The 27,818-nt window shown below is 38.2% G+C and overlaps 2 protein-coding genes across 18 annotated transcripts in view; one reads left to right on the top strand and one right to left on the bottom strand.

The window, feature by feature from the left end:
• The window catches only part of picalma (phosphatidylinositol binding clathrin assembly protein a), a 47,079-nt gene extending 28,667 nt beyond the window's left edge, over window positions 1–18,412 (top strand). Inside the window, exons 14-25 of one of the 15 annotated variants that reach the window (XM_065258825.2) lie at window positions 2,928–3,077; window positions 4,395–4,478; window positions 5,439–5,522; window positions 6,035–6,142; window positions 8,024–8,140; window positions 8,412–8,442; window positions 8,531–8,630; window positions 9,747–9,770; window positions 11,983–12,042; window positions 13,841–13,945; window positions 14,670–14,773; window positions 17,005–18,412. In XM_065258825.2, the coding sequence (XP_065114897.1) occupies window positions 2,928–3,077; window positions 4,395–4,478; window positions 5,439–5,522; window positions 6,035–6,142; window positions 8,024–8,140; window positions 8,412–8,442; window positions 8,531–8,630; window positions 9,747–9,770; window positions 11,983–12,042; window positions 13,841–13,945; window positions 14,670–14,762 (956 nt within the window). In that variant the 3' untranslated portion in view covers window positions 14,763–14,773; window positions 17,005–18,412. Of the gene's footprint in view, window positions 1–2,927; window positions 3,078–4,394; window positions 4,479–5,438; window positions 5,523–6,034; window positions 6,143–8,011; window positions 8,141–8,411; window positions 8,443–8,530; window positions 8,631–9,746; window positions 9,771–11,982; window positions 12,043–13,840; window positions 13,946–14,669; window positions 14,774–17,004 lie in introns of all 15 variants that reach the window. The other 14 variants (XM_065258815.2, XM_065258843.2, XM_065258865.2 and 11 more) reach the window with 14 other exon arrangements.
• A 2,591-nt stretch (window positions 18,413–21,003) lies between these two features.
• Window positions 21,004–27,494, bottom strand: ccdc83 (coiled-coil domain containing 83). Of its 3 annotated transcripts, none has more exons than XM_065256479.1 (10): window positions 27,426–27,494; window positions 27,257–27,341; window positions 26,960–27,128; window positions 26,089–26,256; window positions 25,585–25,676; window positions 25,443–25,511; window positions 25,225–25,343; window positions 25,044–25,144; window positions 21,973–22,106; window positions 21,004–21,249 (listed from the first exon to the last, which is right to left on the bottom strand). In XM_065256479.1, exons 1-10 carry the CDS (start codon window positions 27,461–27,463, stop codon window positions 21,061–21,063), a joined length of 1,164 nt encoding a protein of 387 aa, XP_065112551.1. In that variant the 5' UTR covers window positions 27,464–27,494; the 3' UTR covers window positions 21,004–21,060. The 3 variants fall into 3 exon arrangements, with proteins under 3 accessions (XP_065112551.1, XP_065112560.1, XP_065112566.1); XM_065256488.1 differs by having other exon boundaries at window positions 21,004–21,209; XM_065256494.1 differs by having other exon boundaries at window positions 25,059–25,144.
• Between the last annotated feature and the right edge of the window lie 324 nt (window positions 27,495–27,818).

Here is a 27,818-nt window from a genome sequence, read left to right as displayed (position 1 = left end):
AGCATAGCTTAGCACAATCTATTAAATCTGATTAGACCATTAGCATCGCGCTAAAAAATAACCAAAGAGTTTCGATATTTTTCCCTTTTAAAACTTGACTCTTCTTTAGTTACATTGTGTACTAAGACGACAGAAAATTAAAAGTTGTGATTTTCTAGGCAGATATGGCTAGGAACTATACTCTCATTCTGGCATAAATATAATCAAGGACTTTGCAGCTGTAACATGGCTGCAGGAGGCGCAATGATATTACGCAGCAGACGAAAATAGTCAACTTAGTAACTTTCAATAGCAGAGGACTATTTTTGGGCAGTGCATAATATCACTTCGCCCAGGGGCGCCGCTAGCAATTTTGGGCCCTATGAAAGAATAGGGGGTCAGGCCCCCACCATACCCATTTCGCACCAAACATACAATCTAACCTACTGTAGCTATTCAAAATCTTTGTCTGTAATTTAATAATACAGAACTATTTATTTTGCTATTGTTATGACCACAATTATCAGTATTTATAGACACCTACAATGACTGCAGCTAAGATAATTTATTGTGCAATGTAAATTTAATTGAAAAATACAGTACATAAACCAAATATTCAGAGAAAATGCAACGTTCTTAAAGATTAAAGATAAATGTGACCATGCCTGTGAAAACCCAGCTGAAGTATTTCTTTTTGGTTTACTGTTTTCCACATAAATTCATCCTACATAATGTAAAGAACATTTTGTGAAAATATAAACTTGATATCTTTAATATTAACTGAGTAATGTCATGTCAGCGATTGAAATCATAGTGAAATTAATGCTTGATATTAAACTGTGATGTTTTTTATTTCACAATAAGATTTGAGACTTTAGTCTGATTTTCACAGGAGTCTCAGTGACATACTGTATACTTGAGCTGTTACACCAATAACATTGTAACATTTAAAAATGGCGAACAACAACAAGGCATATTTTCTATACAGTTACCTTATGCCTCAAATAAGACTGGGTCAAAAATGCTTGACCAAAGCTTGTATTATAATTATTAGCATTATTTATAAGGTAAAGAACAAGTTTCACACACCAGTAGCTTCAGTAAAGCAAAAATAACGACAGATCATTGAAACTGTGAACTTGAGAAAACAGCTATACTGTTATTAAATGATTCTTCAGACTGTTTTTTAATCAACGGGACTCTAAAATGAAATGAATGACAACTATAGCAGATTCCGACATAGATTTCCATTGATTTCTTAAACCTGTTGCAAGGTGAGAAGCTATACATAACTGGACTAGTTTAGCCTTCGTTGCCTTTCAGTTTTATCACAATCAACTCGATTCACAACTGCATAAAAATACTTCCTTGGCATATTGCGTTACAAAACATTAAAGTGTGTAACCGATCGCATTTCTAGTTTATGTTAATTAGCTTATACGGGCTACGTTAATTAAACAGCTTATAAGGGCTGACTTCGCGTTAGAATCATAACATAAAACAGGGAACGTAAATCACCTTGTGTTTTTTTAAACTGGGGTGAACAGAGCGAAGACTTTACAGTGGAAAGAAAACTGCATTGTATTGCTCCAGCGTCACATTGTGTAAACTGCATTTATAGTAAGGAAGTGCAAATAATGCAGATATCATAGGAAATAGCAGTAAATACACACACCTTGTTCTCTTCTGAAGTTCACGCGCACTGGAGACTGTGGATTAAAGACGGCGCTAAAACGCAGAGTAAAGACGGGGCGGAGCTAAGAGGGCTCAGCTTAAGGGGGTTGCGTTTGCGGAACAGTCCTTGGCTGGGGCCCTCAAAAGTTCATGGGCCCTTAGAATCGTCCTAACTTTTCCCCCCCTTACGGCGCCCCTGACTTCGCCTGCTGCAGCCATGTAACAGCAACAAAGTCCTTGATTATTAAGCCAGAATAAGAGTATAGTTCCTAGCCATATCTGCCTGGAAAATCGCAACTTTTAATTTTCTGTCGGTCTTCGTACACCAGTGGTTCTCAAACTGGGGGCCGGGGCCGCAAGATAGTGCCAGAGAACCACTGTCGTACATGATGTAACTACAGAAGAGTCAAGATTTAAATAGGAAAAATATTAAAACTCTTTGTTCATTTTTTTAGCGCAATGCTAATGGTCTAATCAGATTCAATGGATTATGCTAAGCTAATCTAAAAGTGGTACCGCCAGACCCGGAGATCAGCTGAATGCATTCCAAAATGGTAAAACTCAGATGTTTAACCCTAGAGGAGCTGGAAAATGAGCCTATTTTCAAAAAAAGTGAAGTGTTCCTTTAAATCAGTGGTCTTAAACTCCATTTGTGGGCTTCCCTCCACCTCTTTGCGGCCAGTTTGAGACCCCTGCTTTAAATAAATCCTTTCCCAAAATCCAAGTTGAAGGCAACTTGACTACAATGAATGCTATTTAGCTTCTTAATAAATGTTCTTGTTGTAACAAAGGCTCAGATGGGTTAAAATTACTGTATCATGAGTTATTACGGTTTTTAGGATACAATAAATCCTTATTAATAAAATTAAGCCCCATCCCTAATTTATTCTCCACTGCATATTGTTGTCTTTAAAGAATTTGTTTTTGGCTAAATGACATTTATTCATTTATTTAATACAATTGTACTTTTTGTTGTCACTTATTAACTTTAGTGACTGACATACAAATAGTTCAATTGAATATTAATATCCCACAGTTCTTTTCTATTGAGTTTAAATGCATGCTTGATGTTCTACATTAGTTTCCACCAATGTCAGTGTCTAATTTATTTTGGTACAGCACACATCTGTGTGAATTTATTTACAAGTCCAGACCACATGGGCTTCATCTCATTTGTCCAGCAGTCATGATTTGCATGCTGTCTTTCTATCTTCTCTCTCTATCTCTAACCTCTTCCTCTTGTTTTCTGTTTGTGCTTTCCTTCGGCCGTGTAGATCCTTTCACCTCTTCGGAAGCCGTCGACGACTCCATTCCAAACTTTAATCCTTTCCTTACAAAACCTGTTGTCGATCCCATGCATCTGCCTGTTGTGTCTTCAGATGCTGTTAGTTTTTCTAGGACACCCAGTCATGAAATGTTTGGTGGTAAACGTCTGTTCTTTTCTCTCATGTTGTGTTCCGTTCGTTTTCTTTCGCCTGCTGTGCGCTTGTCTGTTTTTCCTCCACTCTTGTTTTTGTCTTGAACTCTGTGCCAAGTGTACAGAAACCCACAGGGTAGAACCGTAGATGTGACCTCAGTGAACCCTTAGAGTATCTGATACATGAGCTTTAGGTTCACACACACAACCAAGTGAGCCGACTACGTAGGTGACATCTTTGTCAATGTTTGTCTCAAACATTGCGGTGTGAAGCCCAAAAATGCTGTATGGGGTGGGTTGCAATGGCTATTTATGTAATACAAGGAAGTTATACTGAACAGTGTATAATGTATACTGCCTACTACTTTAAACTACTTGAAATGCACTATAGAGAGCAGTCAACATTTCAGACAACATCTTTATTCATATTACTATTATGTTATGTAAGCATCTTATAATCAAATCCACAATAAATGTGCTGATGCTATTTCAAGTTTTATTATATATTTACTTTAGCATATTTTATTTTTACACATCACGATGCATGTGTTGCGGTGCATTATGTGGTGATGCATTGCGGTGTGGTAAAAATTGTCTATATTAGGCAATTTCCTATTTTGGGAATATAATAGGGGTGCACCTAAATTGTTCTCCTATGCTAGTACTTCCTGTCACAGTTTAAGTTCAGATATAAGAAGCATGCTATCTAGTGATAGTGATGTAAACTCCACCCAAAACTGTTGTATGATGAGAGTCGATGCAGTCTTGCCATACAAAAAAATCATGATAGTCACATCGAAATTTTGGTACACCTCTACATTTATATACTGTATTTATATAAAGAGCAATACGGTAGTCAAGCTTCTGTGAGTTTGTTCAAAGCCAGGGCCATTATTTATTATGTTTCTAGAGCGGACAATAACATATTTCATACTGTGCCAGACAGATGGTTTGTTGCTACTGTAAAGTATGTTTGTTTGTGCAGCTGTAATATGGTGAGTTGGCTGTATTATGCTGGAGTAATGCTGGCCTGAAATGAATATGAATGTGACTACTAATAGTGGCTGTTATAAAATAACTGCTAAGAAAATAATTTTAACCCTTTTTTGTGTTTGATGGTCCTTTATCCCTCTACAAAACTTGAAAATATAGTTTTATATTGAGTATATTTCAGTATCTTTAGGGTCTCAGGACCACCTTGCACAAAAAACAAATCGTTAATTTTTGCTTGGTTTGGCTTAATGCTTCGGCACCTTCATTTTAGTTTCTCGCTCCGTAGAGTGCTAAGTTTCCCAAATGTCACTTTCATTTCTTGGTTCTCCAGATAATTACAATCCCTTTATTGATTCGAGCAGTTCTGTTGCATCACCCGTCGAGCCCTCCGCTTGGATGGGCGGCTTCCTCACAGGTACAGACGCCCCAGTATGTTTTCTTACCAAAGAAAACATAATGCGGTTGTGTTACCCCACAGTTTTCCTCTCGGGGTGCCTTTTTACCTCAAATGACATTTTTGTTGATCTTGTTGTGGTACTTTCACCCTCTTGACCTGAATATAGAGTGTCCAAGGCTCCCAATTCACCCAAAATGTAATCATTATTTAGTCATCCATTTATTAGTTTGAGGTATTTTTAAAGTGAGTGAGAATTGGCATGTCAGATTTCAAAGGGACACTCCACTTTTTTTGAAAATATGCTAATTAAACATTACATTTTTACCTTTTTGGAATCCATTCAGCTGATCTCCTGGGCTGGTGCTAGCACTTTTAGCATAGCTTAGCATAATCCATTGAATCTGATTAGACCATTAGCATTGTGCTAAATATTTTTAAACTACGGTATTTAAAACTTTGCATGGCTGCAGGAGGCGCAATGATATTAGTAACCTTAGTAACTTTCAATTGCAGGGGACTTTTTTCGGGCACTGCGTAATATTATTGTGCCTCCTGCAGCCATGGTACAGCAGCAAAGTCCTTCGGTATTACGCCAGAATGAGAGTATAGTTCCTAGCCATATTGGCCTAGAAAATCACAACTTTTAATTTTCTGTCGGTCTTGGTACACAATGTACCTACAGAGTCAAGTTATAAATAGGAAAAATATCAATAGCATTTTTAGCGCAATGCTAATGGTCTAATCAGATTCAATGGATTATGCTAAGCTATGCTATAAGTGGTACCGACAGACCCAGAGATCAGCTGAATGGATTCCAAAACTGTAAAAATCAAATGTTTAACTCTAGGGGAGCTGGAAAATGAGTGTCCCTTTAAATATAAGGGTCACTAAATAATGACTTTTTAGTGAACCATTAATTTATTTACTTAAAATTTTCTCATCTGTGGCTCTCCTTTGCTTTGGTTCTGGATCTATCAGACTCCTTCTGCTCTCCAGCTGCTGTCTATCCTAACACTCCTCTCTTCCAATCTGAGCCCTCCGCTGTAGCTGGACTATTCGGAGGTATGTACTCTTCCTCTGTCTTTCAGCGGTCGCTCATCCTTTCTTTTACTTTGCATGTGCTCTACTGTGTCCTTCATTGAGCTGGCAGAAACAGGTTTGAGGTCAATTCAGACATAAAGCTCACACTTTATGTCTGGCATACATGTTTAAGCATTTCAGTTGGCCCTTGCTATCCTTCTAGACTCTAGAGGATCATTAGGGTTATGTTAAAAAGTGTATAAATGATCATTGCTGAATTTCTTGTGTCTGTAGAGACATGTTTATATAATGATTCTGGGAACTGAGTCCATTGCCTTGGGCTAACAGAGTCAAACACCTGACTTTTTTGGAAGTCCTTTAAGTGGAAGAGAATCGAACCATTTGAATTAATTACTGTATGGCTTAACATCACATGTGAACTGAAAAAGCATTATCTCAGAATTAAAAAAATCACTTTTTTTAATACAGAGACATGCGTAGGTTGACCAGACTGTCCAGATGTTTTAGGTCTGACCTTGTTTCCTCTAACACAGGGTTCTCGGCTCCTCCTGCCGCCCAGCCTCCGAGCTCGACAGGCCTTAATGTCGACTTTGATTCTGTGTTTGGCAATAAGTCAGCCACTGGCACCACAGACTCTGCAGGTAAGAGATTTGCCAAAACCTTTGCACATACATGACGCTTGACATCCATCTCACTGCCGAGGGCCACCGTGTTTCAGAGACTTCGTGGAGTCGGACCATGTGTAAATCTAGCATGTGAAGAGTTATACAGATGTTTTCCGTCCTTATTTGTGTTGCTTAGGGCAACATTAGGGTAGGCAGGAATTACAATGCGTTTTTGCACACTTGATCATTTGTTGTGCATGAATACTGGCTGTTCAAACACACACCTTGCACACTCACTTTTGCTTTGCACACACATATATGGGCTTTTTTGTTGGAGCTGTGACTTTGAGACAGATTTGAACTTGGGTCCAATGCTTTTTGGCTAATGCCAACTAGGTTGTATGAGTTGTTGGTGTGTGATAACCAGTAGCCAAATTACTATTTAGGGGCAGTCCACACAGAGACGCGTATCACTGTATACGTATAAATTTGTTATCGTATTGTCGTTTCATCCACATGGATCCGGCGTTTTGGGAGACTGAATCCGCTATTTTTTGAAACCGGGTCCTAAAGTGGATAAATCTGAAACCGACACCCTTGCGGTTTCGTCTGTACAGCCAATCAGTATATTTTGTGAAGCGAAAACGTCATCACATCACGTGTCGGAAGCGTCACACGTAACAGCAACAACAATAACGGCGGACTACGTGATTGTGTTCGTGCTACTAAAGCCTACTAGCTTTATTACAGCAAAATCGATTGCTTCTATGCAATTGTGGTGACCAACAAGCGATAATGGACAACACCATACGTTGGTTATGCGCATGCTCAAAGTCGTCTTCTCAGTGTATAGTGTAAATCTGTGGCAGAATTACAGCGCCCCATACTGGTCCGGCATATATACTACACCGCTTTCAGTCGGTTTCAGTGGTTTTGTGTTACGGATTATTTTTTTAGAGCAAGGAAAAAAAATTATCGGATAGGGAATGCACCGGCTTCGTGTGGACATAGCCTTAGGCTACTGTTTGTAGATAATGCTTGCATTACTTTAATGCTGGTAAACATTGATGTACACCGCCACCTTTTAAAAAGTTCACCTAAAGAGGTAATTTTAGTACCTCAAAGTAGATGTCTTTACGGGTCCACTTAGATCAGAAAACTTTTGGTCCGACCCAAGCGGGTTCGGATCTAAACATTTTAGAGGTGCCTCGGGCACGGGTCGGGTATAGTAATAGAGCAGCAGGCCAAATTGGTTACGAGGCTGGTCCAGACCACCGGTTAAAATATATTGCCACTGGGTCAGACTCGGGTCTAATTTCCTCTGGTTTGTCTCGGGTCGGGTCTCTATTATTGCACCTCGGGTTCAGGTAAAAAAGTGATTCGGGTCTGGTTAATTTCTTTGGACCGGAGAAGACCTCTACCTCAAAGAAACTTATTAGTACCAAATGTTTACCTAAATGATACATATTAGGAACTTTATAAAAGCTAGTTTTCCTGTTACAGTGTAAGAGACTTTTTTTGTTGATCCTCCTTTTCCTCTTATACGGCACATTAGGTGACATTCGCGACCTGTTTTACTTCCACAGTGCACCTTGACATATATACTGTACGTGCTTGTCATTTCACACCACTGTCATATTATGATGTTCCTCACATTGTTCTCTTTCTCTCTCCTCTCTCACTGTGCGGTTTGATCCGTTTGGATCGCTGGCTTTGCATGGCACTGCATGTCTGGGTGAGTTGACCTCACACAAGAGATTTGCCCACATTGTTTCACTTTCGGTTCTGCACCATTTGCTTTGTGGGCGTCAGCCTCTCACTCCACCCAACCTAAACGTTCTTCTGTTTGTGTGTGTTGTCTGTGTCTTCATCCCTCTCCCTATCCCTCTGCTCCATTTGTTTAAGATGATATTTTAGGTGGCATACTGAAACCCACAGTGGCTTCTCCAAACCAGGGCATGACGCCCAGTGCCCAGCAACCAGGCAAACTGGTTTCTGATGACTTGGATTCCTCCTTAGCAAACCTCGTGGGCAGTAAGTGTGATTTTGTGCTGACATTGTGTTACTTGCAAAATCCTATTTAGATGTGGCAAACAGAAGTATTAAGCCCTGGTAGTTTGAAACCCCCAATTAAAAGTGTTAAGAAGTGATCACACTGTAACCATACAATTTTTTTTTAATGAAATATATGAATAATAGGCAACAGGATATGAAGTCACAGTCTAAAGTTTAAGGTCTAATGTGAAGTTAGTTGTTGTGCAATTGCTGCTGTCTTCAGTGTATGCGTGTATGTTTTTTCTCGCAGATCTCGGTATTGGAAACGGAACGATGAAAAAGTACGAACCTTTGCCATAGAGCTCAATCATAACTCATTGTTTTATTGAAAGACTGTTATACTGAAACATTTCTTTGCATTCTTCATAGTGACATTCACTGGAGTCAACCGGGAGAAAAGAAGTTAACCGGAGGAAACAACTGGCAACCAAAGATGGCCCCATCAACAACATGGAACCCTGCCACCATGGTGAGCGCAACAAAATCGGCTTTCTCTTAAATGAAACAAGACTGCAGTTTAAAGCAGCTGCCATAAACCAATTCCTACATTTTCAATCATTCTGTAGCATTAGCTCTGTTCAAAAACTTAGTGAGCGTGTTTGCCCTACCAAATACTGGAAGCGTATTCTGATGATGCCTAAAGTGTTGCCTAGGTGGGAGAGTTCACAAGTTTTGGAACAGACCAATGATTTTTATTTAGGTTCTCATAAACAACTGCAGTGGATTCTGTCTTGTCTGTTTGTGTTTAAAGGTGCAATGTGGGATTTTTAGAAGGATCTCTTGACAGAAATGCAATATAATATTAGGGCTGTCAAAAGATTAATCTGATTAATCGCATGTATAATAAAAGTTTGTTTTTGCATAATATATTTGTGTGTATGTTGTGTGTAATTATCATTTATATATAAATACACACATACATGTATATATTTAAGAAATTTAATAAAGACATTTATAAAAAAATTATTTATGTAAAAAAATGTTTTATTTATATATAATATAAAATATGTTTAAATCTAAATAAATATTTTATACATGTAAATGTTATACTCAAACTCTGTATGTAAGTTATATTTATTTATTTATTTGCATGTGTGTGTATTAATATATACACATAATAATTACACACCGTGCATACATATATATTATGCAAAAAATAACTTTTTTTTGTATGTGATTAATCTTTTCACAGCCCTATTATAATTCACATAACTATATTATCAGTGATGTATAAAGACCTTACATGATTTACTATATTGTTATTACATTAAAATGAGATGTTTTCTACAGTAGCCCTAAACAGACATACTGTTCTACAGAACGCGTTTCGTCCCTACGTTGTCTCAGACGACATGTTTGTCCTGTGGCAGCTACTGTAGCTTCTCTATGCGTTTTGAAATTAAGGGGTGAGTTGTTGGTTGCAATTCGAAACTACAGTAGATGCTGCTAAAAAACCCACATTGGACCTTTAAAATGTGTGTGTAAGTGAACTTTCAATGTTAGTTGTGTGTTGTTGTGTTTTGTATGCCTTCTAATATTGTTCGTCTGTTCGTTGTGTAACCGTTCTCGTCCGGGGGAAAAACAGAACGGCATGCTTTTCCCACAATACGTAAGTTAAAACATTGAGTTGAACCATTCTCTGAAACGCATGAGATTATTAACCACACTGCCCTGGCTTTGGTCACAGTCTATGACTTACGAATGATCAAAACCTCAGAGCTAACCTGTCATCACGTTGGCAAGGCTGATGGCTCTCTTCCTACTACTCCCTTACCTCTCATCGGTTTGACTCATTTATCTGCTTGTAGGCACCTGAAGTCATTTGCTGTGAATCAGTGGTTTGATGTTTCCATTGCAGGGTTTATAGCACATTGCAAAGTGTAATACAAACAAACACATACAGCTAGTTTGACTTCAAACGGTAAAATATCTTGGGATGGAAACACTTTCACAGGAGTTAGATTTTGATGAGCTGGATTAATCAGTATATACACATGAGATAACTTATCAATATTTATTGTAATGCATGCGTTTTTGTCAAACTGTTTTATTATATATCTTTCAGTTGCTGTGTTTGTTATAATTACCAAACGTAATTGCCATAATAGCAAATGGCGTGGTGCGGACGGCACGTTCTGTACAAATTGAGTGTTGCCGTGTGGTCCCCGCAAGTAGAAAAATTGGAACTTTGGCGGATAACCTATCAGGATGCCTATTCGCATCTTTGCATTGACTTAACATGTAAATCACTCGTGTTGCCACTAGGGCTGCAGAATAAATATATATATTTATTCATTTTTATTTATTTATTTAGTTTTATTTATTTTATTTATTTTTATTTATAGTTTTTATTTATTTTATATTTTTATATATATTTTTATATTTTTATATATATTTTTATATTTTTATTTATATTTATATATATTTATTTATATATTTATTTTTATATTTATATATTTATATTTATATTTATATTTATATATATATATATATATATATATATATATATATATATATATATGGCTCAAAAAACTGATCCATGTTCAGCTGTGCTGATGTGATTGGTTACATGTTTGTGACGTAGAAAACCGAATCGATTTCAGTCTGTCTTTGTAAAACAGTTTTGAGGAGAAAACATTTAGCAATGCTGCTGAATGATAAATTTGCTCATGGGCTGCGTCCGAAACCTTAGACAGCTGACTTTTTGCCTCGCTGTATCATGAGCCAATGGTTTCGTTTGATCATGAAGGCAGCTCCATGAAACGCATTCAGACGGCCTAACCTTATATATAAAAACTGCAATACTGATTTCTCGCTAGAGTTGCTTTTAAAAATTGTAAAAAAATTACATTCTTTGCCGCAATTATATTTTTTCGAATGCGACCAGGTTTGACCAATCACATTCTCGCACGTGCATAGAATTGTGGGACATTGAAGGTAGCGAGTATACATCTATGCTGCCTTCAAAAATTGATATCTAGACTAGATATTAAATACACAAAATATTAAAGGGGGCATATCATGAAAATCTGACTTTTTTTCCATGTTTAAGTGCTATAGTTGGGTCTCCAGTGCCTGGATCAACCTAGAATAAGCGAAAAAGAACACCTCCGTAACTTAGTTTTGGTAAACCATTCTCTGCAAGCATGTAAAAAAAGGTCATTAAGATGTGATGTCAAAAGGGGATCTTATTATAATAAAACGGCCCCTTAATCTGCCTTATCCAACTATGGCATTGCCATTTAGGTGGTAATAGTAATTACCGGTCCCCATTCTCCCAGTTTGCAGAAATTAGAAAGCCACCCAGAGCCCGCCACACATTTCAGTAGCACACTGTGTCTGTGGACAGCAATGGCTTGACTGAGATTTTCACAGCTTCTTCACAAAGAGCTTCTTTCATCCACCAGATCCCTGCACCTGCAACTAATCACTTTGCCTTCAAAGAGAACCCACACACATACACACTCTCTCTCTCTCTTCCTCTCTATCTTCTTGCCTATATTCCTGTTTTGATGCTCTGGAAAAGACTTCTCTAACGTTTCCCAGATGTGAGCAGCTCTCCATGTAAAGAAAGCAAAAAGCGAGAGTATTTGGGGTGAAATAAATAAAAAAATCGCTCCATTAGTGCACTCGCACAAAGTTTCCTTTGTGCCGTGTGTGTAAACATGGAATCAGAGATGCCGTGTCTGGGACGGTGATCTCATAGCTGCCCGATTGGAATGTCTCACTTAAGGTGTTCAAAAGAGTCATTCATTCACGCCAAGTATGATGTCATGTTATACCTGTGCTATTTTTTTCTGACACCAAATTTGTCCTCCTAGGCTCCCTCTGTGATGGCCTTTCCCGCCACAACGCCCACAGGCATGATGGGATACGGAATGGTAAGTGGAAAATCGGAATTTGTTTGACTTACTCTGTCGGTATGAGAGGTTTGAGCTTGTGTATGTTGTCAGTGGCCTCCGGTAAAGTGTGGCCTTCTGAAACAATGTGAAAAGCACTCTGGAGCTGAAGCACCTCTTCATTATGCGTAGGTCAACGTTAAAGCACTTCGCCATCTCTGGCAGTTTGTTTTGTTCATCAGTGAAACGGGGGTAGTTACATAGATATCTGCTTTAAAGGAACACGCCTACATTTTGGGAATTTAGTTTATTCACAGTATCCCCCAGAGTTGGATAAGTCCATACATACCTTTCTCATCTTGGTGAGTGCTGTAACTCGGTCTGACGCAGCCCCCACTAGCTTAGCTTAGCACAAAGACTGGAAGTGAATGGCTCCAGCTAGCAAACTGCTACTGCTCACAGTAAGTGACAAAATAACGCAAACATTTTCCTATTTAAGTGTTGTGATTCTTATAGTCACATTGTGTACAAATAACAAGGTCATCATGCAGGTCATGTTGTACAAAACATTTTTAAGCTAATATACAATATTGTGAATTGAGGTCCAAACTGTCGTAAGAAAGCAAAGAGGAAGTGTAGCTTTCGTTGTGAATCTGGTGTGTCAAGTGCTTGTTCAGGTGTAGGTAAACAATAACTGCATTTAGTTCAGATGAGAACACCAGATTCACGTTCCTCTTTGCTGAGTTTCAGTACTCAAGTAAAATGTGGATGGAGGAACTGTGTCTGCTACTGGCATTTGAAGTTGCAACATGCACCAGATGCAAATAGATCTAAACAGATGCAACAGTGATGAGTTTTCAGGAAGTGTCATCTGCCTTTTGAGTTTTCAGTTTAAGGCTGAGTAACCCTGCCCATAAAAGCTCATTGTTGATGAATATCTGGGTCTGTTAGATACAACGAAAGCATATGGTGGCCAGAGGCTCAAAAAATACCTAAAATTGGATACAATTCCTAAACCATGGAAAGTACAAACAGAAACTACATCCTCAGTGCTTTGTCTTTTGTTTGCTTGGTTTTTAAAGGGACATTCCATTTTTTTTTTTGCTGATCTCTGGGTCTGGTGCTAGCACTTTTAGCATAGCTTAGTATAATCCATTGAAGCTGATTAGACCATTAGCATCATGCTAAAAAATTTTAAGTTTTTATATTTTGCCAATTTAAATCTTGACTCTTCTGTAGTTACATTGTGTTCCAAGACCGATGGAAAATGAAATGTTTCGACATATTTTTTATTAGGCAGATATGGCTAGGACTATTCTCTCAAACTGGCGTAATAATCAAGGACTTTGCTGCCGTAACATGGCTGCAACAGGCGTAGTGATATTACGCAGTGCCTGAAAATAGTCCCCTGCTATTGAATGTAACCAAGGGGACTATTTTCGGGCAGTGCGTAATATCACTACGCCTGCTGCAGCCATGTTACGGCAGCAAAGTCCTTGATTATTATGCAAGTTTGAAAGTATAGTCCTAGCCATATCTGCCTAGAAAATCACAACTTTTAATTTTCTGTCAGTCTTACTACACTAGAGTCAAGTTTTAAATAGGGAAAAATATCGAAACTCTTTGGTTATTTTTTAGCGAGATGCTAATGGTCTAATCAGATTCAATAGATTATGCTAAGCTATGCTAAAAGTGCTAGCGCCAGACCCGGACATCAGCTGAATGGATTCCAAAACGGTAAGAATCAAATGTTTAACTATAGGGGAGCTGGAAAATTAGCATATTTTCCAAAAAAAAGTGGAATGTCCCTTTAAAATCATCCATTTAATTTCTCTTCTAGCCCCCTCAGATGGGCTCTGTGGCAATGATGACCCAACCCACTATGATGTACACACAGCCTGTGATGCGGCCGGCCAACCCCTTCGGCCCAGTATCAGGGGCACAGGTATGACCTACAGTACTACACACAATGAGGTTACAAACACTTCTTCGCATTCAAACCCTGCAGATCAACAAAGCCTTATCCAAACAGACTTACCTGCCAGCACAATAGTATACACAGAATTTTTTTAAATGTGACCCTGTCTGTGAAATCCAGGCTAAAGTCTCAATCTAACTGAGAGCTTGATTTTAATCACTGAATTCAATCTTTGACATGATGTTAATCGGTCAGTATTAAAAATATCAAGGTTATAATTTCACACGGTCTTCACAGGCAGGATCACAAATGCCTTTTCATGCTTCATGCTTTTATTCACCGGCCATGATTCGTCTTGGAATGAAACCCGACTAATTTTATTCTAAGCGTTCCATGTACGACTATTCAGAATGCACAATGGTGCACCATCACGTGCCATTGCTGTGCCCTTCTGAATATGAAAGCAAGCACGGTGGCATTCACACACATCTCTGGGGGAGAATATGTATTCCACACATGCACCAAATCCTTAGCTTGAAATACATATTGTACCCAAACCGCTCTCTCATTTGAGATTGGTACCATCCCATAGCCCTGCAAGAGCTTGAATCACAACACCAGATCCGACTATTTCTGTACCTCTTTTCCTTTCTTCATCCTGTCCGGCTCTGATTTTGTTCCACTTGTGTATGTGAAGTGTTTTCTGGCTGTCCCTGGACTCTTTCAATCTCTCTCGTTCTCTCTGAAATAGCTTTCAACTGCCTCTAGTCCTTCCAGTTCAAGTCCTCTCAGAGCTCCAGGACAGGATCCTTTTGCACAGCTCTCTCTGAAGGATTTCCTTTAGAGCGTCTTTAGGTACACGTCTGCTGTGTGTGTGGTTGTTTGTGATGGACAGGTGCCGCTTGCTTAAGTGTTTGAGTTGGCGAATCTCTTTCCCTGTTTTCTACCCTGTTATGTATGGTAATACTGATCTATTCTATAAACCTCTTTATGGTGTAATTATGTAACAGTTCCCTGAAAGTGATCTTTTTCTTAAAGGTGCATTGTGTAACTTTTAGAAGGATTTAAGGCGCACTCGCACCATTCAAACCAAACCGTGCCCCAGCGCGATTGTCCCCCCTCCCTTCTCCCCCAGAAGCAAAAGCTTGAACTGATATTTTATCAATCCGAGCCCGGGTGCACTTTTATCTTTAGGATGCGATTTTGTTTTGAAGAAAGCAGGAAGTAAAGTGCTCTCTTAACACTGGAGCCCATTGTAATGTTAAATGGACACTCATTTTCCATCTCCCCTAGAGTTGAACATTTGATTTTAACCGTTTTGGAATCCATTCATCTGAACTTTGGGTCTAGCGCTACAACTTTTAGCATAGCTTAGCATAATCCATTGAATCTGATTAGACCATTAGCATTGTGCTCAAAAATGACTATTGAGTTTGGATATTTTTCCTATTTAAAACTTGACTCTTCTGTAGTTGCATCATGTACTAAGAGCGACGGAAAATTAAAAGTTGCTAAATTTCTAGGCAGATATAGCTAAGAACTATACTTTTATTCTGGCGTAATAATCAAGGACTTTGCTGCCGTAACATGGTTGCAGGAGGCGCAATGATATTACGCAGTGCACAAAAATAGTCCCCTGCTATTGAAAGGAACCAAGGGGACTATTTTCGGGAGCTGCGTGATATCATTGCGCCTGTTATTACGTTTTCTCAGACGATGGCGTTTTTGTCCTGTGGTGGCTACCGTAGCTTCACTATGGATTTCCAAAGGGAGTGGTGCTCTTGCCACTAGATAATAATAATAATAATAATAATACCTTACATTTATATAGCGCTTTTCTCAGTACTCAAAGCGCTTTACATATGAACGGGGGAATCTCCTCAACCACCACCAATGTGCAGCATCCACCTGGATGATGCGACGGCAGTCATATTGCGCCAGAACGCTCACCACACACCAGCTAATTAGTGGAGAGGAGACAGAGTGATATAGCCAATTAGTATGAGGGATGATTAGTAGGACAATGGGCAAGTTTTGGCCAGGATGCCGGGGTACACCCCTACTCTTTGAGACCCCTACCCCTAGATGCCGTAAAAAAAAATCTACACAGTGGACCTTTAAAGCTAAGCTGTTTATATTGTTATATGTGTAGCACTTTGCTTGCATGAATTTTTTTTTAGGATAAATTTATGACCTGCCCCTTTATGACTGAATCATTTTCATAGTCGCTAATGGGGCGTACACACCAAACGTGAAGTCAAAGTAGATAAATTCAATGTAATTAGGGCTGTCACAATGATTAAATAATCGTCTCTTCGCGATTGTTTAACCTCATCGCAATGATTTCAGATCACCGCAATGATTGCACATCTCTTTAATAAACACAAGGGGGAGCTGCAGCACGTGTATAAATGAGGCGCTCCTTGACTGACAGGATAACGTGAATTTTCAGTTTTTGAAAGATTTTATTCATTAAATAATGACTATTAATTATGTGTTGTGTATTAATATTTACTGCAAGAAGATGTGAAAAATATTTCATGAAAAAAAATGAAAACGTCATAGTCGTGAAAGCCCTAAACAGCCAATTAATCATCATAACCTGCACAGTTTACTAGACAATTAACCGTCAGCCAAATTTCATAATCGAAGCATGAGTAGATTACATACAAAGTCAATGCAAAGACACAAATAGACGCGAACTTGCATGGGGCGATGCGAATAACGCAAATTGCGCAAAATCGTCTATTCAACTCAAGTGAAAAAATTCACATGACACGAAGTTAAATCCCGCAAGTAATCTAGATCGAAGAACACGATGCTTCATGTTTGGTGTGTATGCAGCTTTGGTTGCAGCTTCATGAACGCTCATCTCATCTGCCATTGGCTGCTTTGCTGGATGCTTTCCATCCACATCCAGCGCAACATAAAACAAAAAATGTTGGGTCCGTTCTTCATATGTCACGAATTGGAGATTAGTTTTAAATGTAAAGACTCAAACATCACACACGAGTTAATGCAGTAACCCAGCAACATCCTGAAGTAACCGCTGACACCATCAGTAATGTGCATTTTTTTGCTTTCAGATGCAGTTCATGTAGGTGAAGAAGGGTCGACGCCTCCCAAGGATGAATTACACAGCAAATCTCAAACCTTTAATCTCTCTGTAGTCGGCCATTGGGCTCCTCGCAGAGCGTTGTGCCCCAGTACAGGATCAGAGGGGAAGGGCGGGTGGGGCATTATGGTATATGATGGGAGGGGTTTTGTCGCCTAAGTCAGATGGAATACATGGCGCTCATTTTGTAATTTGTACAACGTGGTTACTTTGTGCTGTTATTGTACCGATCGGAATTTAAAGAAACGCACAATGTGGAGAAGTGCGAGCGCAAGTATGTGGTGGGTTAACACCCATATACAGCTTCACTTAAAATGACAAAATGATGGATCGAGGGGTGGGAAATGGGGAGGGGGTTTCTTTATCTGATCATCAATCAAGCATTACCTAATTTAACCATCACCGATTAGAAATTCTAACATCTGTTTCTATTATGATTATTATTTTTATTTTTCTATGTTAAGCTGTCTGCAGTAGACATTCCTTGTGTATTGTTTGTATTTATTTATGATTTACCCACTGAGGACATGGAAGAAGAAATCGATGATTTCTTTTTACTTTTAAGCGCTTCCTCACGGAAGGTGTTTAGGAGCATCGCGCTGATGATATGGGTATGATTGGTTGTATAATTCGGATTTCAAGAGTGACTGAATTATAAAAAAAAGATATAATATAAATGTGGGGGACACCGATAAACTGACCGATATAGCACTAGACAAAAAAAAAAACCGGGTGTATGTCTAGTGCCATTTCTTTGTAGCTCAAACACTCACCGCCCTTCATTTGTAATGAATATACAATAAAATACACACCTCATTATGCCACATAGTCCGTGCCCGGGGATGGGAGGGGGATTTCGGGTCTCGCAAGGGGAGCATTTATCGGATTAGCAAAGCACTACATTCGTGATTCTGCGTCATTGCATTGGGGAAGACCTGTATTGCTTCTTGCTTGGCATGTCATTATTTTACATGAAAAGTTACATGGCTGCCTTTTCAACATGAATGTGCAGAGTCGCCTTCGTTTTCAGGCCATCCTTCTTAGGCAAGGGTGAACAATTATGTGTGTGCGTGTTTGTGTGTATGTGTGAGAGAGAGAATGTAAGGGAGGGCTGCATGTTGATGTCATCGGGATGGGTCGGTCACTTTAAAATTAGCCGTAGGTGAGGTAGCGTGAGGGAGGGGTGCTGTTGATCAGCACTGGGTGTACATAAAACTGTCCAATAGGGAAGCATGAAGGATGGTCTGAATGTGAGGGCGATTCTATTCACTGATTTAGCATATGTACTGCATCATCCCTGCAGATTCTATTTTTGTTTATACGACAAAAAATAAAGCAGAATTTGGGTGATTTTCAAATAAAGTACAGCTTCCACTGAATAGTGTTTGCACGCTTATTTTGTTGTTGTTGGTGGTGGTGTTTTCTATTGGGTAATAACGTTAACGCAACAATGTATAAAAATGAAAGTTTTCTTTTTACAGGGTTCCCACGGGTCCTTGAAAGTTTGTGAATCGGGAGGAAACAATTCAAGGCCCTGGGAGGTTTTTGAAAATATACATGCATAGATACAGGTCATTGAAAGTGCTTGAATCTATTTTATGCAAGAGTTTTCTGGGGAAAAAAATCCATATTATTCCCTGTGTAGTGTAGGATAATATCATAAAAATTCTAGACTTTTTAAGCACACGTGCTAAACTGTTCCCTTTAAATGCTTATATCTTCTGTATGCGAGTGTTGATTCATTCCAAAATGCTTTTTTGCATAGTTGTGTTCGAGACATAAAAAACGTCTCGGGTTACGTATGTAACCGTTGTTCCCTGAGAAGGGAACGAGACGCTGCGTCTTCCCAACATACTTCCTACGTCCCTGTAATGCCGTCTTTGGCAATATTTCAGATAGCGATATACTTCCTGGCTCCCGCATCACCCTGTCTTTGTCGCTAAGCCTCACCATTGGTTGAATTTGATATACACATTCAGACGCATTTACCCCCTGGAGTCGTCGCCAAAGTGCCACTGCAGCGACGCGCTTAGTTCCCTTGAAAGGGAACTGTAACAATGTATCTTAAAAGGTAACACGATGTAACCTTGCTCTCACTTGAAATGTGTTCTCACATTTATTCCTTGAATTTGAGAGTATTGGACCTGGAAAGTCCTTGAATTTGAAGTTAACTAAGGTGTGAGAATCCCCTTTTTTTTATTGCTTATAGATGTCCAAATGTGACAGGCTGGTTTTACACTGCAAGGATTTTTTTGACACCATTTACACTAAACACTTGGCCAAACAATTCAAGTTAGACCTATTGACCCGAAACTGCTTAAATCGTAGAGGAGGTAAAACGTCATAATATGCAAACTAACGTCAGAGAAAATGATTATACAATATTTGCATACAAGATAATACCACTTTTTTTCTGTGATGAAACTTAAGCATTATTCCTCCTCCATTGCGCTGCTGAGTTGATGTCATTTGCCAACGTCGCTTCAATGACGTACAACACATCTTGAGATGGGAATATCTGATCTGTCCGCTTACAGTGCAGATGCGAAACAAACGCATTAGGGAGGTCCTTATAGGTCTTTTTTTTTGAATGTTCAACACTCACCCCCCTAAATGTGTTAGGATATCAATAAAAACACACTGTGCAAAATTTTAAATTGTTTCTACAATATCTAGAGGTTGCTCAAAGCCTTTGAATATTTCCGAAGTTACATATTTTTGCAAAAACTATTACATTTAAAAACACACATAAAACATAACACTTGAAGGGTAACTTTGTTTCAGTTATTTCAGTAACCATATAGCGGACTTGCTTTGTGTTTCTTCACCCATTGTCTCGGTGTATATTGTCTATTTGTTCTTCATTCACATTGAAGCTTTCTTGCTTTGAAAGACATATCACAACTAAAACAGGTGAAGTATATATTATTAAACAATTATACATGCTAGCACAAAGTATCACATAATACGTGAATGTGTTAAACTTCAAAGGTTTTTAGCAACCTTTAAATATGAATTAATATTGAAAAAAAATTGCCCAATTTTTTATTCATACATATTAGTGGGGTAAGAGCTTGAACTTTTAAAAGTTAAAAAAAATATAAGTATCACCCTTGAACGCATGTATCAGATTTATTTAAGATATAATAAAAAATAATAAAAATTGGACTTCGAAACTGCTTTTAAAACTACCAGCCTGCTAAAACGTGTCAACAAACGGCAAAAAATGCATGGATAGCATTTTTTTTTAAACAATGTTGCAAAAACACCCTTTGAAAATTGCTTAAGTCAGTGGTTCTTAAACTTTTTCGGTATGTGACCCCCTTTGCGTGCGGTGCATCCCCTCTTAGTTCTTAAACACTTTAAATTTATGGGTTTCTAAAATTTAAAACCTGAATTAAACAAAACACACCTTAAAGGGGACATATCATAAAAACAGACTTTTTCCATGTTTAAGTGCTATAACTGGGTACCCAGTGCTTCTATCAACCTACAAAGTGTGAAAAAGAACAACCCAGTAACTTAGTTTTGGTAAACCATCCTCTGCAAGCATGTTAAAAAATAGTTTGGCTCCCCTAGTGATGTCAGAAGGGGATAATACCGCCTCTTAATCTGCACTATCCAACCACAGCACTGCTATTTAGTGCAGAGATCAGATCATTTGCATTTAAAAGGACACCTAAAAACGCCACATTTTTGCTCATATCTACAAAGTGGCAATATTAACATGCTATAATAAATTATCTGTGGAGACTTTTGAGCCAGAACTTAACATACGTACTCTGGGGACACCAAAGGTTTATATGACATCTTAAATTCTAATTAAACCTCAGAAAAATATGATAAATTAATGTATTTTTTTAAATGTCATAAAACTGTGTGCCCCTGGCACCATCTCTGAGAACCACTTGCTTAAATTAACTTTAATTGATCCTATGAGAGAAGAATGCTAAAGAAATGTGTATAATAATATGGCAGATTCACCTAAAGGTTTTTTTAAACATCAATGTATTTTTTTATTAATAATTTAAGACTCGTTAGATTTTCCAGACTGCAGTGTTGATGCGTGTAACTGCTGAACCTTGCTCTGGTTGGCTTGGGTGGTGACCGTCGACGGGCCGAGGCTCGCATCCGTGAGTCCCGATGGCGGCTGGTGGTGCAGGGGAGCAGCCGTACCTATCACGCACAGCTTCTGCTTCAATGGCAACACGTGTATCTTCACACAAAACACACACACATGCAGAGTTACTCAAAGTAGGTTCCTGTTTGGCTTAACAAGGGTAGTGACTGTTCCCCATCCACGCTCGTGTCATCTATATTCATGCCCATGACGGGTGGAACTCGCAGTGGGAAAATCACATACGCAGTGTTTCCACGGGTCTTATCTCGCTAATGTGCCACCACAAGGGCTGCTTTTAGATTCAGTCCGGCATTTCTAGGGAATTTTGCCTGATAATATCTATTATATAAACACTTCTGAGCTCTGGGCTGTTATTAGGTCATATATTTATTGTTAATCAAAAATGAATGATGCTAACTTTGTATGCGAATAGGTGAGTCGCACTGCTAATACACTGCTAGTATTGTTTATGAATGTAGCACAATTATTTCTAAAGAATAATAACATCTGTGTTCCACTGGAGGCGGATATATTAGGTATAACAGCCCCGAGGATACATTATTTGCATGTTAATGCGATAAACAAATGTACTATGGCACGCTCACAGTTTTTTTTAGATATAGCTAAGCCATTGCTTGCCATTTATACACGCTGTAATTGCTTGCCTTTAGCTCATCTATAGGTACTTGCAAGAAACATCCAGTTTAATTGCTTTGGTCAAGGGTACAAAGATGAAAGGCTTACCAACCTTTACATTAAACACCATTCATTGTAATTTAAATATTGTATAGTCCTGTATTTGGGGCCTTGACTGCTTACCATAAAATCATATTCACTGCTGCTGAGTGTTTCACTGTGGTCTTGTGGGGGGTCAGGGGTCACATCTCGTTCCTCTTGAGCCCCTTCAGCCTCCTCTAAGGGCCGAAGGGAACACGGAGGTCTGTCAACCGACTCTAGAAGCACAGGAGTTATGTGTGACTAATGAGGTAGCAGATGGACAAAATTAGAGACAGTTCACCCAAAATTGTTGTTTATAGCACAATATCCGAGCTGCTCTCTTTAATTCAATAAAAGTGTGCATGAACCAGTGCCAGAAGTCACAGTTTTTCTACTACATAGAGGGCGAGTAAACAATGACAAACGTTTCATTTTTGGGCCAACTATTCATTATTAATAACAATGCAAGGTGGATATTAGAAGTGTATCCAGCTAGACTCAAAGGCCATTTAGTTTAAAGTGCTGAGGACATGAAGTCTTGAGAGGAAATGAAAACAGTGATCAGTAATGCACTGTGGCTATAATGACAAGATTTCCTCTACTCTGGGAGCCATTAGCAGCATTCAGAAAGCTATAAAAACCAGCCGGTGAGAAAATATGCCAGGCTGACACAGGAAAACACCAGGCTGTGAGAATTAAGACCATTACATCAGGCTTGTATATTGGTACATGTGGACGACTCTCAGATTTTCAAGCACTTAAAATTCATATTACTGTAGCTACTTGTAAAAAAAAAAAAACATTTAAAGGGATAGTTCGCCCCCAAAAAAATTCATCATTTACTTGCCCTCATGCTGTTTCAAACCTGTATAAATGTATTTGTTCTTCTGAACACAAATAAAGATATTTGTAATAAAGCAAAAGCAGGAGCAACATTGACTTCCATAGTAGAAAGGAAAATACTAAAGTCAGGTAAGCATACACTGTAAAACCTAAAAGGTAACTCAACTCAAACCATTTAAGTAAACCGGTTGCTTTAGTTTTAAAACACATACATTTGAGTACTGTGAACTTAAACAAATTGAGTCATATGCAGTTATGCACTTCTATTTAAGTTCACACTACTTAAATATAAGTGCACAATTGCACATGACTCAAGTTCACAGGACTTAAATTTATGTGTTTTAAAACTTAAATGGTCTAATGCAACCGGTTTACTTACTTAAAAGTTAACTGTTAGGTCTTATAGTGTAACGATTAATCTATAGCAGAATAAAAGTTTTAGTTTACATCATAACTGTGTGTGTATAATAACTTTGTAAAGATAAATGCACACACATACATGTATATATTTAAGAAATTATTATGTGTGTATATACATTTGTATATCTATGTTTAATTTATATTATATATAAATAAAAATACTTAATATATAAATATTTTTTTTTCTTAAAATTATACATGCATGTGTGCATATTTATATATACATAATTGTTACACACAGATCACACACACATATATGAAGTACACAAAAGCTTTTATTCTGCTATAGATTAATCACGATTAATCATTATGCATCCCCAAAAAATCTTCCTTTATTTTTACAGGTTTGAAACAACTTGAGGGTGAGTAAATATTTTTGGGTGATCCCTTTAACCAATGGCAATATATGCACTCACCTAAAGGATTACTAGGAACACCTGTTCAATTTTTCATTAATGCAATTATCTAATCAACCAATCACATGGAGGTTGCTTCAATGCATTTAGGGGTGTGGTCCTGGTCAAGACAATCTCCTGAACTCCAAACTGAATGTCAGAATGGAAAAGAAAGGTGATTTAAGCAATTTTGAGCATGGCATGGTTGTTGGTGCCAGACGGGCCAGTCTGAGTATTTCACAATCTGCTCAGTTACTGGGATTTTCACGCACAAAGAATGGTGTTAAAAGGGAAAAACATCCAGTATGTGGCAGTCCTGTGGGCGAAAATGCCTTGTTGATGCTAGAGGTCAGAGGTGAATGGGCCGACTGATTCAAGCTGATAGAGGAGCAACTTTGACTGAAATAATCACTTGTTACAACTGAGGTATGCAGCAAAGCATTTGTGAAGCCACAACACGCACAACCTTGAGGCAGATGGGCTACAACAACAGAAGACCCCACCGGGTACCACTCGTCTCCACTACAAATAGGAAAAAGAGGCTACAATTTGCACGAGCTCACCAAAATTGGACAGTTGAAGAGTGGAAAAATGTTGCCTGGTCTAATGAGTCTCGATTTCTGTTGAGACATTCAGATGGTAAAGTCAGAATTTGGCGTAAACAGAATGAGAACATGGATCCATCATGCCTTGTTACCACTGTGTAGGCTGCTGGTGGTGGTGTAATGGTGTGGGGGATGTTTTCTTGGCACACTTTAGGCCCCTTAGTGCCAATTTGGCATCGTTTAAAAGCCACGGCCTACCTGAGCATTGTTTCTGACCATGTCCATCCCTTTATGACCACCATGTACCCATCCTCTGATGGCTAGGATAATGCACCATGTCACAAAGCTCGAATCATTTTTAAATTGGTTTCTTAAACATGACAATGAGTTCACTGTACTAAAATGGCCCCCACTGTCACCAGATCTCAACCCAATAGAGCATTTTTGGGATGTGGTGGAACGGGAGCTTCGTGCCCTGAATGTGCATCCCACAAATCTCCATGAACTGCAAGATGCTATCCTATCAATATGGGCCAACATTTCTAAAGAATGCTTTCAGCACCTTGTTGAATCAATGCCATGTAGAATTAAGGCAGTTCTGAAAGCGAAAGGGGGTCAAACACAGTATTAGTATGGTGTTCCTAATAAACCTTTAGGTGAATCCTATATATAAACTATTAGAAATAACAATATTTAGCCTTTTGATTTGGCATATAAACAGCTATAAAACTTTGTAGTTATGATCATAACTAAAGCTTATTCATTTGCTCTTATTGTTTGCAAACAGTGTCTGTGCTGTTTCAGTATGTCTACTCTAAGGGCGCCATCTATTGATTATAAAAAGTCAATGTTTAAAAATATGAAATTATAAAAGCACAATAATAAACACCATGTGATCAATAGAAAAAAAATGACACATTCTTGGACTAAATCATGATTATTATTAGTAACCAGTAAATGTTTGCAGTACCTAGTGATGTCTCACCGCTTCTCTGCATTATGCTCTCGCTCACACTGGGTATATCAGGGGATCCAAGCGAAGCAGTTGGTGCATGAAATGCTTTCCTGAGGCTGACAAAAACAACAGACGACTTAAAAGCTTTGGGTCTGAAATAGAGAGTAGCATCAACGCTTCAGTTTCAAACTCCTACCTGTTTTGGGGATCACCTGGAATGTCGCTTAAAAGCTTATCTACATGTTCTAAGTTTTCCATTTCTAATTTCCAGACATTGGATTCCAACTCCGAAATCTTCTTAAAATACACATCAACCTAGCACAATAAATTGCATTATATTATCTTTCAAACACCCAAATCACATAAAAAATATGTGTAAAGGAACATATATTGTGACCTCATCATTGGCAGCACCTCTTTTTTTAGCCTCTCATTTTCTTTGAGCTCCATTTCATTGCGTCTGACAACATTTTTATATACTTTCTGAAACATAATGACGGATGTATCATAACAAACAGCACGTGATATGTTGGTCTTCAATCCAAGCCATACATACCTTCAAAGACTGTTGTTTTATCTCTTCAGACTGCTGTGCTGTCTTTCTGTCAATATCTTCAATACCCAATGCGTGAGATCTCTGATAATATTCTGAAATAGACACCATTTTTCAATAATGTGTGCATAATGTGTGTACAGTTATAAATAATAAATATAATACATATAATAAAATTGAAAAATATAATAAAATAAAATATAATAAAAGTGTTATACTTGTAATAATAATATGTCCTAATGTAAAATGGTTCCTTATAAGTTGCTTAGGATAAAGGTGTCTCCTAAATTAATAAATCAAGTCAAGTAAAATATAATACGCTAAAGTTATTATTTGATTGAACAGAACTTTATGCTTTATAAATAAAGTGAACTGAAATATTTATTTTAAGCACTTCTTTTTAAATGCTTATAGAGATGGTATTTACTGAATAATAACTTATTGATGTGGCCAGCTGATTTTATGCTAATTAAAAAAAATATTTTATATGATAATTCAGACACACACCTGACATTTCTTGGAATATCCTTTGTGAATCAGCAATATCCTTTTCCAGTTTTTCAATCTTTTGCTGGTTTTCCAGCATGCCTTCCTTCTTATACAGTAGCCATGGCTCCTTCTCTGCCTGGAGCACTTCCTTCTGCACCTGCAGCCTTGCAAGCTTACAATGCAGTTCTTCACCACACAAAAATATGAACACATCCCTGTCACACAATGCTTAAAGGACTCAAAAAAAAAAAAAAGGAATAATAAAAGTTTAACATACAGTACTGTGTTTATGGATGATTAGGAGAGATGGCTATAGGGGCTAGTTGTCACATTTGAACCCTAATGAAAATTTCTCAGGGTTTATTCAACACATCCTCATCCCATGGCGTCAATATTTGACGCCACTTGACCATGCGTCAATATGTTACGCGGAGGGTATACCCTTCGCGTCATTTTTTGACGAACTGGGGACTTCAATACTATTAGGTACGCGAAATTAAACAGTTGTCGCCTGACATTGGGGTTAGGGATAGGTTTGGGTAGGGATGTCATTATGTAAATCTAACCCTAAACCGACGCGAAAATGGTAAGAAAATGGTACGAAAATAGGAAAGAGAATGCAACGGACTCAATAGTATTGAAGTCCCCAGTTCGTCAAAAAATGACGCGAAGGGTATACCTCCGCGTAACATATTGACGCATGGTCAAAAGTCAAATATACCATAAAATCTCTACTACAAACTCAGTTCGGGAAATAAAAAATCACAACCTCAAAACTGAGGTTAAAGTTACTGAGGCTGTCCCATGTGACAAAAAGCCCCAGTCTACTGTATATAATTCTGCCATACGCTTTAATATTATAAGCCTAAATTGGTGTCAAGTTTAGTACCTTCCAGTTCCTTCCCGTGGTTGTGTTTGAGCATAATGTTTTCCTTGACATTGTGCTCCACCTGCTCCTTACTCCACTGCTCCTTTTGATCCAGGATTTTCTCCTTCTCCTTAATCTGTTTACGTAATTCACACACGTGACCAGACTGCTCCTCTTTTAGCTGCTCCAGCTGTAAATTAATGCATTTGAGTTTATCATAGGGAGTTTATCATGACGAGTTAAAATAGTCTCATAAGGAATATTAAAATAAAGTTTGGCTAAGTTAACTATTTTAGATGAACAAGTGCTCAGTTATACCCGCTTTATCAGGGTTTTCTTCTTGTCTTCTTGCTGACATATTTCTCGTTTGTAATCTTCAATCTCGTTCCTTTTTATCTGTATTCTATTGGACATAAAAATTACATATATCATGATATAAACAAAATAATACAAGTGAAATGGATTGATGCTTGTGCCACGCGCTTACTGGAACTGTAAAATAGACGATCTTTCGCCCATTTTCATTGGTCACGAAGTTATGACCTCATATAATCCTTTAAATGGAAACAAACAAAACAGCTATATTTTTAAGTTATCCAGCGGACTTTTTCATACGTATGGAAGAATTCAAACAGACTTACCTGATCACTGCGAGCCTTTCTTATAATAATCCTTGTTTATACGCTGTTATGGAAACTAGCTTTAAACTTGGTCACCAGGAGGCGATATTGATCCCGATTTTACACTGACAACACATAAGGCGCGTCCCCATGAAATCAAATTTTCTTCTGGTTAGTGTAATAATATCTATAAACAGGGGTGCACATAACTTTTTTTGGCCTGGTTCTCAAAGGAGCACCTGGATGTTGCTTGGTACTCA

The sequence above is a fragment of the Paramisgurnus dabryanus genome, chromosome 10 (assembly GCF_030506205.2).
Source record: "Paramisgurnus dabryanus chromosome 10, PD_genome_1.1, whole genome shotgun sequence".
In the NCBI taxonomy this organism is placed as follows: Eukaryota; Metazoa; Chordata; class Actinopteri; order Cypriniformes; family Cobitidae; genus Paramisgurnus; species Paramisgurnus dabryanus.
The sequence above is the reverse complement of the archived record's forward strand: the minus strand, read 5'-3'. Positions and strand labels throughout refer to the sequence as shown.

What these genes read in the sequence shown, in the direction of transcription:
- ccdc83 (XM_065256479.1), bottom strand. Translation starts at nt 27,463, where the DNA reads ATGAAAATGGGCGAAAGATCGTCTATTTTACAGTTCCA. An exon ending in CCACGGGAAGGAACTGGAAG is followed by an intron (nt 26,257 to 26,959) that starts GTACTAAACTTG and finishes TGTGTGGTGAAG; the next exon opens with AACTGCATTGTAAGCTTGCA. An exon ending in AAGCGGTGAGACATCACTAG is followed by an intron (nt 22,107 to 25,043) that starts GTACTGCAAACA and finishes CTGTGCTTCTAG; the next exon opens with AGTCGGTTGACAGACCTCCG.